The following is a 14881-nucleotide window of genomic DNA, read 5'->3' as shown; positions in this document are numbered from 1 at the left end:
GGCTATATGGTCCCCGTGGGATTATTATGCAGCGGGATCCAACCTGTAGTGCGACTGAGTTCGGATTTGATTAATCGATTTAACTGAGGTTTTACCCTTTTTTTTTCTTCTCTCTTTCCTCCCTTCCCTCTACCCCTTACTGTCTTGACTTGTCTTTGTCATTTACGTCTTTGTAGAATTAAGGTCATTGATAGCCTTATATCGTCTATATCGTTAATATCGTTTATTGTTCATGCATTCTATACAGAAATTAGATACTTGTAAGACCCTGTTTTGTTCTACAATGTTCAATAAAATAAAAAATGTTATGGTTAAAAAAAAAATTAACATTTAACTTTTTTTCACAAAAAATTTACTTCAGCTCCAATTTGTTTTATTTTACCAAGGGTAACAGGAGAAAATGGACCCCAAAAGTTGTTGTACAATTTGTCCTGAGTACACCGATACCCTATATGTGGGGGTAAACCACTGTTTGGGCGCATGACAGAGCTGGGAAGCGAAGGAGCGCCATTTGACTTTTCAATGCAAAATTGACTGGAATTGAGATGGGACACCATGTTGCGTTTGGAGAGCCCCTGATGTGCCTAAACATTGAAACCCCCCACAAGTGACACCATTTTGGAAAGTAGACCCCCTAAGGAACTTATCTAGATGTGTGGTGAGCACTTTGACCCACCAAGTTCTTTACAGAAGTTTATAATGCAGAACCGTAAAAATAAAAAATCATATTTTTTCACAAAAATTATCTTTTCATCACCAATTTTTTATTTTCCCAAGAGTAAGAGAAGAAATTGGACCCCAAAAGTTGTTGTACAATTTGTCCTGAGTACGCTGATACCCCATATGTGGGGGTAAAACACTGTTTGGGCAGATGGGAGAGCTCGGAAGGGAAGGAGAGCCGTTTGACTTTTCAATGCAAAATTGACAGGAATTGAGATGGGACGCCATGTTGCGTTTGGAGAGCCACTGATATGCCTAAACATTGAAACCCCCCACAAGTGACACCATTTTGGAAAGTAGACCCCCTAAGGAACTTATCTAGATGTGTGTTGAGCGCTTTGACCCACCAAGGGCTTCACAGAAGTTTATAATGCAGAGCCGTAAAAATAAAACAAAAATTTTTTCCCACAAAAATTATTTTTTAGCCCCCAGTTTTGTATTTTCCCGAGGGTAAGAGGAGAAACTCAACCCCAAAAGTTGTTGTCCAATTTGTCCTGAGTATGGTGATACCCCATATGTGGGGGGGGAACCACCGTTTGGGCGCATGGGAGGGCTCGGAAGGGAAGGAGCGCCATTTGGAATGCAGACTTAGATGTTATGGTCTGCTGGCGTCACATTGCGTTTGCAGAGCCCCTAATGTACCTAAACAGTAGAAACTTGCCACAAGTGACCCCATATTGGAAACTAGACCCCCCAAGGAACTTATCTAGATGTGTTATGAGAACTTTGAGCCCCCAAGTGTTTCACTACAGTTTATAACGCAGAGCCGTGAAAATAAAAAAATCCTTTTTTTTCCACAAAAATTATTTTTTAGCCCCCAGTTTTGTATTTTCCCAAGGGTAACAGGAGAAATTGGACCCCAATAATTGTTGTCCTATTTGTCCTGAGTACGCTGATACCCCATATGTTGGGGTAATCCCCTATCTGGGCACACGGGAGAGCTCTGAAGGGAAGGAGCACTGTTTTACTTTTTCAACGCAGAATTGGCTGGAATTGAGATCGGACGCCATGTCGCGTTTGGAGAGCCCCTGATGTGCCCAACAGTGGAAACCCCCAAATTATAACTGAAACCCTAATCCAAACACACCCCTAACCCTAATCCCAAAAGTAACCCTAACCACACCTCTAACCCTGACACACCCCTAACCCTAATCCCAACCCTATTCCCAACCATAAATGTAATCTAAACCCTAACCCTAACTTTAGCCTCAACCCTAGCCCTAACCCTAGCCCTAGCCCTAGCCCTAACCCTAATGGGAAAATGGAAATAAATACATTTTTTTAATTTTTCCCTAACTAAGGGGGTGATGAAGGGGGGTTTGATTTACTTTTATAGCGTTTTTTTTAGCGGATTTTTATGATCGGCAGCCGTCACACACTGAAAGACGCTTTTTATTGCAAAAAATATTTTTTGCGTTACCACATTTTGAGAGCTATAATTTTTCCATATTTTGCTCCACAGAGTCATGTGAGGTCTTGTATTTTGCGGGCGAGTTGACGTTTTTATTGGTAACATTTTCGGCCATGTGACATTTTTTGATCGCTTTTTATTTTGATTTTTGTGAGGCAGGATGACCAAAAACCAGCTATTCATGAATTTCTTTTGGGGGAGGCGTTTATACCATTCCACGTTTGGTAAATTTGATAAAGCAGTTTTATTCTTCGGGTCAGTACGATTACAGCAATACCTCATTTATATCATTTTTTTAAGTTTTGGCGCTTTTATACGATAAAAACTATTTTATAGAAAAAATAATTATTTTTGCATCGCTTTATTCTCAGGACTATAACTTTTTTATTTTTTTTGCTGATGATGCTGTATGGCGGCTCGTTTTTTGCGGGACAAGATGACGTTTTTTAGCGGTACCATGGTTATTTATATCCGTCTTTTTGATCACGTGTTATTCCACTTTTTGTTCGGCGGTATGATAATAAAGCGTTGTTTTTTGCCTCGTTTTTTTTTTTCTTACGGTGTTTACTGAAGGGGTTAACTAGTGGGCCAGTTTTATAGTTCGGGTCGTTACAGATGCGGCGATATTAAATATGTGTACGTTTATTTTATTTTTTTTTTATTTAGATAAATAAATGTATTTATGGGAATAATATTGTTTTTTTCATTATTTAGGATTTTTTAAAAAATTTTTTTTTTTTTTTACACATTTGGAAACATTTTTTTTACTTTTTTACTTTGTCCCAGGGGGAGACATCACAGATCGATGATCTGACAGTTTGCATAGCACTCTGTCAGATCACCGATCTGACTTACAGTGCTGCAGGCTTCACAGTGCCTGCTCTAAGCAGGCGCTGTGAAGCCACCTCCCTCCCTGCAGGACCCGGATGCCGTGGCCATTTTGGATCCGGGCCTGCTACAGGGAGGGAGGTAGGGAGACCCTCGCAGCAACGCGATCACATCGCGTTGCTGCGGGGGGCTCAGGGAAGCCCGCAGGGAGCCCCCTCCCTGCGCGATGCTTCCCTATACCGCCGGCACACCGCGATCATGTTTGATCGCGGTGTGCCGGGGTTAATGTGTCGGGGGTGGTCCGTGACCGCTCCTGGCACATAGTGCCGGATGTCAGCTGCGATAGGCAGCTGAAACCCGGCCACGCTCCCCCCGTGAGCGCTGCCGATCGCATATGACGTACTATCCCGTCGGTGGTCATAGGGGCCCACCCCACCTCGACGGGATAGTACGTCTAATGTCAGAAAGGGGTTAAGTAAAACAAAATTAAGACTTTGAAGAGGCCTACTCAAAGTGCTGACCTTAATTTGATTGAGATGCTGTGATCTTAAAAAGGCTGTTCATGCACTCTCTAATGTGGTTGAATTACAACAATTCTGCGAAGATGAGTGGGCTAAAATTCCACCAGAGTGCTGTAAAAGACTCACTGCCAGTTATCGCAAATGCTTGATTGCAGTTGTTTCTGCTAAGGGTGGACCAACCAGTTAATAGGTTTAGGGGGCAATCACTTTTTTACACAGGGCCACCGTTTGGATTTCTTTTTACCTTAGTAATAAAGATTTTCATTTAAAACCTGAATTTTGTTTACTTGTGTTATCTTTGTCTAGTATTTAAATTTGAAAAAGAATAGGAAATCAGGAAGGGGGCAAACACTATCATACAATTGTATGTGACCCAGAAATCCATGTCATTTCATTGTATTTGGGCACAATATGGTGATTCCTGCACTCGGCCTATGATAACCTTTGAATCACTTACAATTCGCTATGTATTATATTATTATATCCTTATTATATCATCAGTTGTTTACTCCGATTGTAAAATACCAGGACTTAACTGCAGTGGATGAGGAATTTACTGCCCTTTTATAAAATACTGAAATTTGTGCAGTCACCAGATATAGAGTCTTGAGATATTGATGATTACTACCATGGTTGGCACCATGGCACAGTGATAACGTCTCAGTACAGTATTTGCTTCCGAAGGAGTATACAAAACCAGGAAAATAGGGTCTGCTTATGATCAGAAACAGCGCCACTCTTGTCCATAGGCTGTGTTTGCTACTGCAACCCAGCTCCATTCAAGTGAATCTTTCAATGCCAGACAATTCATATACTCAGAATAATAACCTACTAAGTGCATTGAAATTTGTAATTGCCGACGAATAAAGTCCCAGATGTTCTCCAAGGGAAAGTCCAGAGACACTGCAGGCCATGGTGGCACATTTGGGCCACACAGGCTGCTCACATTAGCAAGAGCCACCTGTTGAGGCATGTATATGTTATCATTTACACTTCCTGAATTTTAACTATATAAATCTTTATTATGAAGCAAACAAACACCTAAGCAAGGCAAATAATATTTACAAATGCAGCCAATTGCATCAGAATCTGCTTCCCCGACCAAAATCTGGCACTGGGATACGGGGCGGACATACCACCGATGCAGCTGCACTGAACCCTGGAGGTAGAAGAGGGCCCTTGCAGGACAGCTAATAGGGCAATCTGGCTTGTTTCTCCAAGCCATGACCAGATAGCTCTCATGTGTGGCGAGCAGGGAGCGATCCCTGCAGCTGCGCTGACTTCAAGAGAAAATGGCAGAAGAACTACAGGAATCCGGCGCGCCTGTGTCAGAGAGAAGGTTGCAGGGGAACAGGCAGAGAGGTGAGTAGTAGTTGTGTTTGGTTTTTTTAACAATACACTGGGGAGAGGTCCAGGAGAATGATGGGTGCAGGTTAGATGACAATGATGGCGGTGGGGGAGAGGACAATTATAAGGTTGGTTGGGGAGAACAATGAAGGAAGACAATGATGGAAGTGGGGGAGAAGGCAATGACGGAGATGGAGAGCTCAATGATGGAGGTGGTGGGAGAGAACAATGATGTAGGTGAGGGAGAGGGCAATGATTGAGGTGGGGAAGGACAAAGATTGAGGCGGGGAGAGGGCAATGATGAAGATGGAGAGCTCAATGATGGAGGTGGTGGGAGAGAACAATGATGTAGGTGAGGGAGAGGGCAATGATTGAGGTGGGGGAAGGACAAAGATTGAGGCGGGGAGAGGGCAATGATGGAGATGGAGAGCTCAATGATGGAGGTGGCTGAGAGGACAATGATGGGGTGCAGGAGGGGAGATGACAATAATGGGGGTAAGGGAGAGGACAATGAAGGATGTGGGGGATTGGGATGGGAAGAAAGGGGACTTATAATGGACTTATGAACAGGGGGACTGGTAGGGGAAGGAGGATGTCAGATATAGATGTAAAATGAATTGGGATGTGGAGGAGGGTGCTAAGTCCCCGATAGCGTCCTACCCATCACACAATTCATTATGATGCTATCAGGGACTTAAAAAAGTTATTAGGGAGAGGAGGCGATGAGGTGCATTATGGACTGGCCCACCGGGGAATCGGTGGATCCCCCGGTGGGCCCCTGACTTAAACAGTCTCTCTTCTGAGCATCTCTGCATGCTCGATTTAAGCTCCGCCTCTCCCCGCCCTTCAGAAGAAGAGAGAAAAGCTGAGCCCCTGCTGCATTGCCTGGTATAATGGTGGGGATCATTGGCTCAGACTGCAGCATAGGTGCGGGCTGGATCTCTTCCCTCCCCGGAGTGTCTAGCTACTGGAGGGAGGCTCAGCACAGACATTTCACTGCACTCATTATACTGCTCCTGGAGCCCGACAGCAGTAAGCCCCGCCAACCAGCATGATGGGCGACACTGCTGCAGCATGTGGCCAGGAGGGCTGTGCAGTCACTGCTGAAGCTACTGCTAGCAGTGAAGAAAGTGCTACTGGCAGTGGTGTCCTCCTGCACTGCTCCAAGCCAAGGCTTAGCTCTGTTGTCGGCACGGTCAGGAGGGGGAGGGGAGGCTCCAGAGGAACACAGTGGCCTGAAGGGAGTACCGGAGCTTCCTGTTTATGTCTCTGTCCTGACCCTCTCCTGTCCTCCATCCCAAGAAAAGCTGCACTCTCCCTGCCCCCTCTACACTTTCTGCCTTCTAGTTGTGCATATCGCTTTACCTTCCCCCACTGCTCCCCTGTGATGGTGACAGGGGGCCCCCATCTTCTTCGTGGCACTTGCTGCCCAAAATCCTATCTTATTTCTGTGTGTGTGTGTATAGGGTGTATACACAAATCACATATACATGAGAGAGAAGTACAGTGTGTATGTCTGCATTGCATTTATGTGAATGTGTGTGTACATGTGATATTGTTAGTTATAGACAGACATTAAAAAGCGCCACAACAAAATGCCAAAACACATGCACCTTTTAAAAAGATACCTGGCATTTTTATATGCACAATGAACAATTAATATATTTAGAATGTTATTTATAGGAAAACGATAATAGTAAAAAAAAATGCCACCTCTCCTCCAGTTTGCATCGGGTGCTCTCTAATCGTGATCAAAGGAAACAATAGGAAAAAGGTTCCTATTGTTGCCGGGTACTGGCTGGCAGATCTTGGCATGCAATAACGGCAATCACATGATCAGAGAGTGGAAAATCCGGCCCTGATCATGTTCTCTGGGGTCTCGGCCACCCCTGGTAGCCGAGACCCCTGAGATTTTCCAACTCTGGGGGGCACTACAGCCTTGTTCCTGACTGCTGTTTTAAAACGGCGATGAGGAAATAAGTACACTTAGCTTAATGAGTATCGACGGTTGCTAAAGGTTTAAACTAAGGCTACAATCACGCAATCAGTTGAAACCCCCAATGGATCCATTCACTATAATGATGCTGCAGCAGTTACTCTGGACTCCGTCTCTCTGTTCAGCAGTGTCCTTCTTTTCAGAAGAGCACAAAACTGTGCAATTTTAAAAATACGGACACTGCCAGATCACAGGTCCTATGGCGTCCACAGTGCCTCCATCTGCTTCATTATAGGGAATCTTCTGCCAGAGGTTCCATCTGAATCACGTAATTCAGAGATTTACATGGAAACCCCGGTGTAAGCGCTCAGCGTAGAGCGCAGGATAAATGTGCACCAAGCCTTACTGCGATCTTTGGGAGGCAGAATGAAAAAAAAAACCAACAGCATGTGAAGAATTGGTTTTATTTATTTTTTATGCAGTTCCTCATACGGTATAAGTGATTAGGTGACTTTATTCTTCTGGTCGGTGCGCTTACAGCGATACCAGATTTAAAATTGAGTTTTTATGTTTGGCTGCCGTCACACACTAAAAGACTCTTTATTGCGAAAACTAGTTTTTGCATCACCATATTTTGAGAGCTGTCATTTTTCATATTTCGTCCGTCAGAGTCATGTGATAGCTTGCTTTTTGCGGGATGAGCTGACATTTTTATTGGTACCATTTTTGGGCACATTACATTTTTTGATCGCTTTCTATTCTGATTCTTGGGAGACAGAATGAACAAAAATCAAGCCAAACCCAAACAGTAACACGTACGTCCTGGTGAAGTCCATGTTTGGTGTCCGTGCTCGAACAGTAGGTGTTCAGTACAGACGCTGAACTCTACTGTTCAGGTTTGCCCATCTCTACAGATGACTTTTCAAGTCTCATTATCATCACAGACATAATTACGATGACAGGTGTCACTCAATATGTAGCAGACAGCATAGGATCTATTTCTGCAGATGTCCATGTGTCCAACAGGCAGTAGGAATCCAATGTTTGGCCTAGTTGCCAGTGTGAAAATTGCATTTCTTTTTCATTACAGAAAATGAAAAATTAATTTAAAAGGAAAAATGTAAAAAGAAGTATAAAAAAATTACATTGAACATAAAAAGCATTCTAGACAACCTGTTAAGACTATGGGGTATATGACTGCCAATAATATATGTCATATAATATTTATAGATACCAATATGTCATCGCTTGTAGCTTTCCTCAATGTTATCAACTGTCAGTCCAGTCTATTGATAGGACAACCCCATTAACCATGTCTAGTTTGAAAATGTCAAGTCATAGGTACAATAGTGGGGTTGTGAAGAACCCCTTAATTAACAATCACTGTATATAATGTTAAACTGTAAGATGTAAGATTGTCATCAGAAGGATATTAGTAAAGATACATCAATAAGTCGGGACTCAGTGTGTAGCCACTCATTCATGTGCCAGATTAAAAATATTCCTTTCTACAATGAACTGATTATAAATATGAAGCTACACAAGGTCAGTGGCAGAAGAGGAACAAGAAGCGGGGCTGTGAGAGCACAGAGCTCCACTGTTCCATCCACTGGCTTCTTACACAAACATAAAATTGCCACAAGAGAGAGGTAGAGAATTATCCACAAACCTCGGCCACCGAGCTGACATACGGTACCTAAAATAGACAGCACCGCCAGTAAACATTTATGCCATTCACAGCAGCGTTATCCAACCTATACTTCTCCAGAGGTTGTGAAAACACAACTCCCAGCGTGCCCTGACAGCCGTCAGCTACAGACCTCCACTCTAAAGTGTGTTCCCGGAATCCATGAATATCAGCCATTATACTTGCTATGCTGGTGTTGGTCTGCATTTTTTCCCAGGGGTGGTGGGCATGTTATGGACTTCTCTGGGAGGCTATTTTTTGGGTTGTCTTCTACAAGAAACCTACTATGTTCACCCTTCACCTTATGCCCCCTTGGCTAATGTTTTACAACTAACATATTGTACATAGTAACGTCACTGTATGAAGGTCACCTCATATGCCTCCCTGTGCCCTGGAGCCGCCTCGAGGTTCAGAGATTCGTCACCAGCCAGATCGATTGCTACTACGGTGTCATTCTGATACTTCTTGCAAAGTTCCACCACCTCTAAGGACCAGTCTAAAGGAGATCAGAAGAAAACATTCAATGCATAGGTATGAATCACACCTCTATCACTGAGGCTTAATGTAACGTTGTGTCACTAGGGGCATAACTATAGTGGGTGCAGGGGTTACTATAGCACCTGGGCATCCTTAGACCTCTAAGGCGCACAAAAGATACCTTTGGCCCACACGAGACGACCAATACTATTAAAAAGTAAGTAAACTTTTGGGAAATTGTTAATATTTTTTAAGCCCTTTAATACTGAGCAGATAGATGGGGATCAGTGTCATGAGAACCCAATTCAATCCTATCCTACTAGAAGTGCGCAGCTCAGAAGACAGAAGGACAGAGTTCCTGTCTGAGCATGCACACACATCGGTGTACGGCATAGGCTACTTTCACACTAGTGTCGGCCCGACGTACCGACACACGTTGTGAAAGAAATGAACAATGGGGGCAGCGGATGCAGTTTTTCAACGCATCCGCTGCCCCATTGTAATGTCTGGGGAGGAGGGGGCGGAGTTTTGGCCGCGCAAAATGGTGGACTTGGCGCACAAAAAAAAGTTGCATGTAACTTTTTTGTGCCGAGGGTCCGCCAAAACACGACGCATCCGTCGCATGACGGATGCGACGTGTGGCCATACGTCGCAATGTGTCGCTAATGCAAGTTTATGGAGAAAAAAATGCATCCTGCGGGCACAGGATGCTTTGTTTTTCCAAAACGACGCCTTAGTAGCCTAAGTAGCCTTAGTAGTAAGCTCATGCCATTCTACTGCATCCGTTCTCTGCTCTGCACTCTTGTCTCCTGAGCTGAACACTTCAAACTGTTGAGCAATTGGTGGGGACTTGGGCGCCAAGCTATCTACTCAGAATGAAAGGGCCTAAATATATAAAATATTTCCCAAAAGTTTACTTACTGTTTAAAGACCTGTGGCAGTTAGACATGCATGTTGGAGATGCAAGCTTCAAGTTATGCCCGCTGGGCATCCAATCACAGGGTCATCCATTAACCTTTTGTGGTGAGAGTGAATGAAGTTGAGGATAACCTCTACAATTTGCCCGTACAGGAATTTGACAAAGTAAACCTTGTGATATTATACAGTTAGGTCCATATATATTTGGACAGAGACAACATTTTTCTAATTTTGGTTATAGACATTGCCACAATGAATTTTAAACAAAACAATTCAGATGCAGTTGAAGTTCAGACTTTCAGTTTCAGCTTTCATTTGAAGGTATCCACATTAAAATTGGATGAAGGGTTTAGGAGTTTCAGCTCTTTAACATGTGCCACCCTGTTTTTAAAGGGACCAAAAGTAATTGGACAGATTCAATAATTTTAAATATTCATTTTTAGTACTTGGTTGAAAACCCTTTGTTGGCAATGACTGCCTGAAGTCTAGAACTCATGGACATCACCAGACGCTGGGTTTCCTCCTTGTTGATGCTCAGCCAGGCCTTCACTACGGTGGTTTTCAGTTGCTGTTTGTTTGTGGGCCTTTCTGTCTGTCTTTAACAAGTGAAATGCATGCTCAATTGGGTTGAGATCAGATGACTGACTTGGCCATTCAAGAATACTCCACTTCTTTGCTTTAATAAACTCCTGGGTTGCTTTGGCTTTATGTTTTGGGTCATTGTCCATCTGTAGTATGAAACGACGACCAATCTGTTTGGCTGCATTTGGCTGGATCTGAGCACACAGTATGGCCCTGAATACCTCAGAATTCATTCGTGGGCTATATTACGTGGGCTGTGCTATATACTACGTGGCTGCTATATACTACGTGAGCAATGTTATATACTACGTGGCCACTGTTATATACTGCGTGGCCACTGTTATATACTACGTGGCCACTGTTATATACTACGTGGCCACTGTTATATACTGCATGCCCTGTGTTATATACTGCGTGGGCTGTGTTATATACTGCGTGGACTGTGTTATATATTGCGTGTCCTGTGTTATATACTGTGCGGGCTGTGCTATATACTGCGTGGGCTGTGCTATATACTGCGTGGGCTGTGATATGTACTGTCTGGGCTGTGTTATATACTGCGTGGGCTGAGTTATATACTGCGTGGCCTATGTTATATACTGCGTGGCCTATGTTATATACTGCATGGCCTGTGCTGTTCATTACGTGGGCTGTGTTATATACCATATGGCTATGTTATATACTGCGCGGCTGCTATATACTACGTGGTTCCTATATACTACGTGGCCTGTGCTATATACTATGTGGCTGCTATATAGATACATACATACATACATACATACATTTTCTAGAATATCCAATGCATTAGAATCGGGCCACCATCTAGTCATCAATAAACACTAGTGACCCAGTGCCACTGGCAGCCATGCATGCCCAAGCCATCACACTGCCTCCGCCGTGTTTTACAGATGAGGTGCTATGCTTTGGATCATGAGCTGTACCACGCCTTCGCCATACTTTTCTCTTTCCATCATTCTGGTAGAGGTTGATCATGGTTTCATCTGTCCAAAGAATGTTCTTCCAGAACTGTGCTGGCTTTTTTAGATGTTTTTTTAGCAAAGTTCAGTCTAGCCTTTTTATTCTTGATGCTTATGAGTGGCTTGTACCGTGCAGTGAACCCTCTGTATTTACTTTCATGCAGTCTTCTCTTTATGGTAGATTTGGATATTGATACGCCGACCTCCTGGAGAGTGTTGTTCACTTGGTTGGCTGTTGTGAAGGGGTTTCTCTTCACCATGGAGATTATTCTGCGATCATCCACCACTGTTGTCTTCTGTGGGTGCCCAGGTCTTTTTGCATTGATGAGTTCACCGATGCTTTCTTTCTTTCTCAGGATGTATCAAACTGTAGATTTTGCCACTCCTAATATTGTAGCAATTTCTCGGATGGGTTTTTTCTGTTTTCGCAGTTTAAGGCCATGTTCACACATTGCGGTTTTTACCGCGGAACCGCAGCGATTTTGCCGCTGCGGGTCCGCCGCAGTTTCCATTGCGTTTACAGTAACATGTAAACCCTGTGGAAACCGCTGTTCACATGCTGCGGGAAAAACCGCGCGGGAACGCAGCGGTTTACAACCCGCAGCATGTCACTTCTTTGTGCAGAATCGCGGCGGTTCTGCATCCATAGGAATGCATTGATCCGCTTACTTCCCGCATGGGGCTGTGCCCACCATGCGGGAAGTAAGCGGATAATGTGCGGGCGGTACCCGGGGTGGAGGAGAGGAGACTCTCCTCCAGGCCCCGGGAACCATATTTGTGTAAAAAAAAAAAGAATTAAAATAAAAAATAATGATATACTCACCTCTCAGCGCTGCACGCGGCCGTCCGGTCTCAGGTTTGCTATGCGAGCAGGACCTGCGGTGATGTCGCGGTCACATGACTGTGACGTCACGGTCACATGACCGTGATGTCACGAAGGTCCTTCTCGCACAGCATCTTTGGAACCGGACCGCCGCCTGCAGCGCCGAGGAGATCGGGACGTCAGAGGGTGAGTATATCATTATTTTTAACATTACTATTGATGCTGCATATGCAGCATCAATAGTAAAACAAGTGCAGGATTAAACCCGCAGCGGAACCCGCAACACAAACCGCGATAAATCTGCAGGTATAATCGCAGCGGGTTTGCCCTGTAGATTTATCAAATCCGCTGGGGAAAAACCCGCGGGAGAACCCGCAGCCCCCTTCCTACGTGTGCACATAGCCTAAGGATGGCTTGTTTCACCTGTATGGAGAGCTCCTTTGACCTTCCAAATGCAAGCACCACACCTCAAATCAGCACCAGGCCTTTATCTGCTTAAGGCTGGAGTCACACTACAGCGAGATACGGGCGAGTCTCGGAGGTTAAAACAAAGCTCTGGCACCGGCACTCTGGAGCGGAGCGTGCAGCTCCATGTATTGCTGTGCGGCTGCATGCTCCTCTCTGGAGTGCCGGTGCCAGAGCTTGGTTTTAACCTGCGAGACTCGGCCGTATCTCGCTGTGTGTGATCCTGGCCTTATTGAGAATGACATAACGAAGGGATTGCCCACACCTGTCCATGAAATTGCCTTGGAGTCAATTGTCCAATTACTTTTGGTCCCTTTAAAAACAAGGTGGCACATGTTAAGGAGCTGAAACTCCTAAACCCTTCATCCAATTTTAATGTGGATACCCTCAAATGAAAGATGAAAGTCTGAACTTCAGCTGTATCTGAATTGTTTTGTTTAAAATTCATTGTGGTAATGTCTATAACCAAAATTACAAAAATGTTGTCTTTGTCCAAATATATATGTAGCTGAAAAGTACAAAATACAGCACATTTTATGCATGAAACCATAGATTACACAGTCACCACTGAAATATTACCAATTAAAATAAGGAGGATCTAATAATAGGAACTTTTGCTAAATATTATAATTTTACTCCCATGGAGCAAACATTTCTCTTAAATGTGGGTGGTACTTTCTCCTGTTCTCAGTGCAGCCCACAGGTTCCCATTTGGGTGAAGGCAAAATTTCAATTGCAGGGGCTCAGCCAACCACTAGGGGCAAGGAATGTCAATGTCAATCCTCATTTGTGGCTTCAGGTTTTGTTAGTGTGGTATTCTGATTGGGGAGGAACTCTGACAACCTGCACCTTTTTTTTTATCGACAACTTAAATAGCAAAATCTTTAAAATTCTCCAGTGTAATGTGAGAACTGAACTTGATGCTCTTGAATTCAGGCTTCACAATATAAATGACTTAATGTTGTTATTTCTTAGGGAATTACTGGTATTAAGCAAAGAATAGCTGCTGACAAGGAGTATCGATGACACAGAACAACTGATGACATCATCTTATTATTTCTTTGTATCTTTGTCTTCTATACCCCAAGGTGGAGCGGATGAATCAGTGAAGCATCAGTTTCCGCGACTAGATGAGTGGTGGATTTGTGGATTAAACAAGATCGCTACCAATGAAATCATAGGCCTGTTTTATCCTCATAAGATCATTAATTCATGGTTTGACAAAAAAGGTGATGCAACTTATACCAGAGATATGTTCTATCTTTTGAATTATGAGACACCTGGAAGTAAACGATAAAGGTTTCAATTCCAGCAAGCAAGTAGTGTTTGAAAATGTGGCCACATAATGTGATGGTGCATGGCTCCTTAGGCTACTTTCACACTAGCGTCGGAATCTCCCCGTCGCAATGCGTTGGGCAGAGATTCCGACGCTAGCGTTTGACGCACTGCACAACGGGTGCAGAGGATGCATTTCTCCGGCGCATCCGCTGCCCCATTGTGAGGTGCGGAGAGGTGGGGGCGGAGTTCCGGCCGCGCATGCATGGTCGGAAAAAGAGGTCCGTCAGGAGCAAAAAACATTACATTTAACGTTTTTTGCTCCCGGCGGTCCGCCACAACATGGCGCAACCGTCGCACGACGGTTGCGACGTGTGGCAAAGCGTCGCAATGCATCACCAATGTTAATCTATGGGGCAAAAACGCATCCTGCAAACAACTTTGTAGGATGCGTTTTTTGCCATAAAAGACGCATTGCGACGTCTGGCAAAATAACGCCAGTGTGAAAGTAGCTACCGTAAAGTTATCAGAGCGGTATTTCAGTATTGCATAATGCCTGCAAGCTACACACACTCTTTACCTAGGTCATCTAGCTTACCTAGCTGAAGAGCGCATGCAGCTTGTAGGGTTACCCAAGTAAGGAGCACAAGTGGCTTGCAAGGTTACCAAGGTAAAGAGCATGTGTAGCTTGCAGATTTACCTAGCTACGTTGCACGTGCAGCTTGCATGGTTAACTGGGTAAGGAGCATGTGCAGCTTGCAGGGATACCTAAGTAAGGAGAGCCTGCAGAGTTACTTGGTAAAGAGTGCGTGCAGCTTGCAGAGTTACCTACGTAAGGAGCGTGAGCATCTTGCAGGGTTACCTAGGTAAGGAGCACTTGTAGCTTGCAGTTTAATCCTAGCTACGGAGAACGT

At 44.2% G+C, this 14881-nt stretch overlaps 1 protein-coding gene across 2 annotated transcripts in view; it reads right to left on the bottom strand.

Moving 5' to 3' along the window:
• Positions 1–14881, bottom strand: part of ADA (adenosine deaminase) — a 76024-nt gene that overhangs the window by 9192 nt on the left and 51951 nt on the right. For both annotated transcript variants that reach the window (XM_069751246.1, XM_069751247.1), the window contains exon 6: positions 8822–8946. In XM_069751246.1, the coding sequence (XP_069607347.1) occupies positions 8822–8946 (125 nt within the window). The remainder of the gene's footprint in view (positions 1–8821; positions 8947–14881) is intronic.

Source organism: Ranitomeya imitator, chromosome 2 (genome assembly GCF_032444005.1).
Source record: "Ranitomeya imitator isolate aRanImi1 chromosome 2, aRanImi1.pri, whole genome shotgun sequence".
NCBI lineage: Eukaryota > Metazoa > Chordata > Amphibia > Anura > Dendrobatidae > Ranitomeya > Ranitomeya imitator.
The sequence above is the reverse complement of the archived record's forward strand: the minus strand, read 5'-3'. Positions and strand labels throughout refer to the sequence as shown.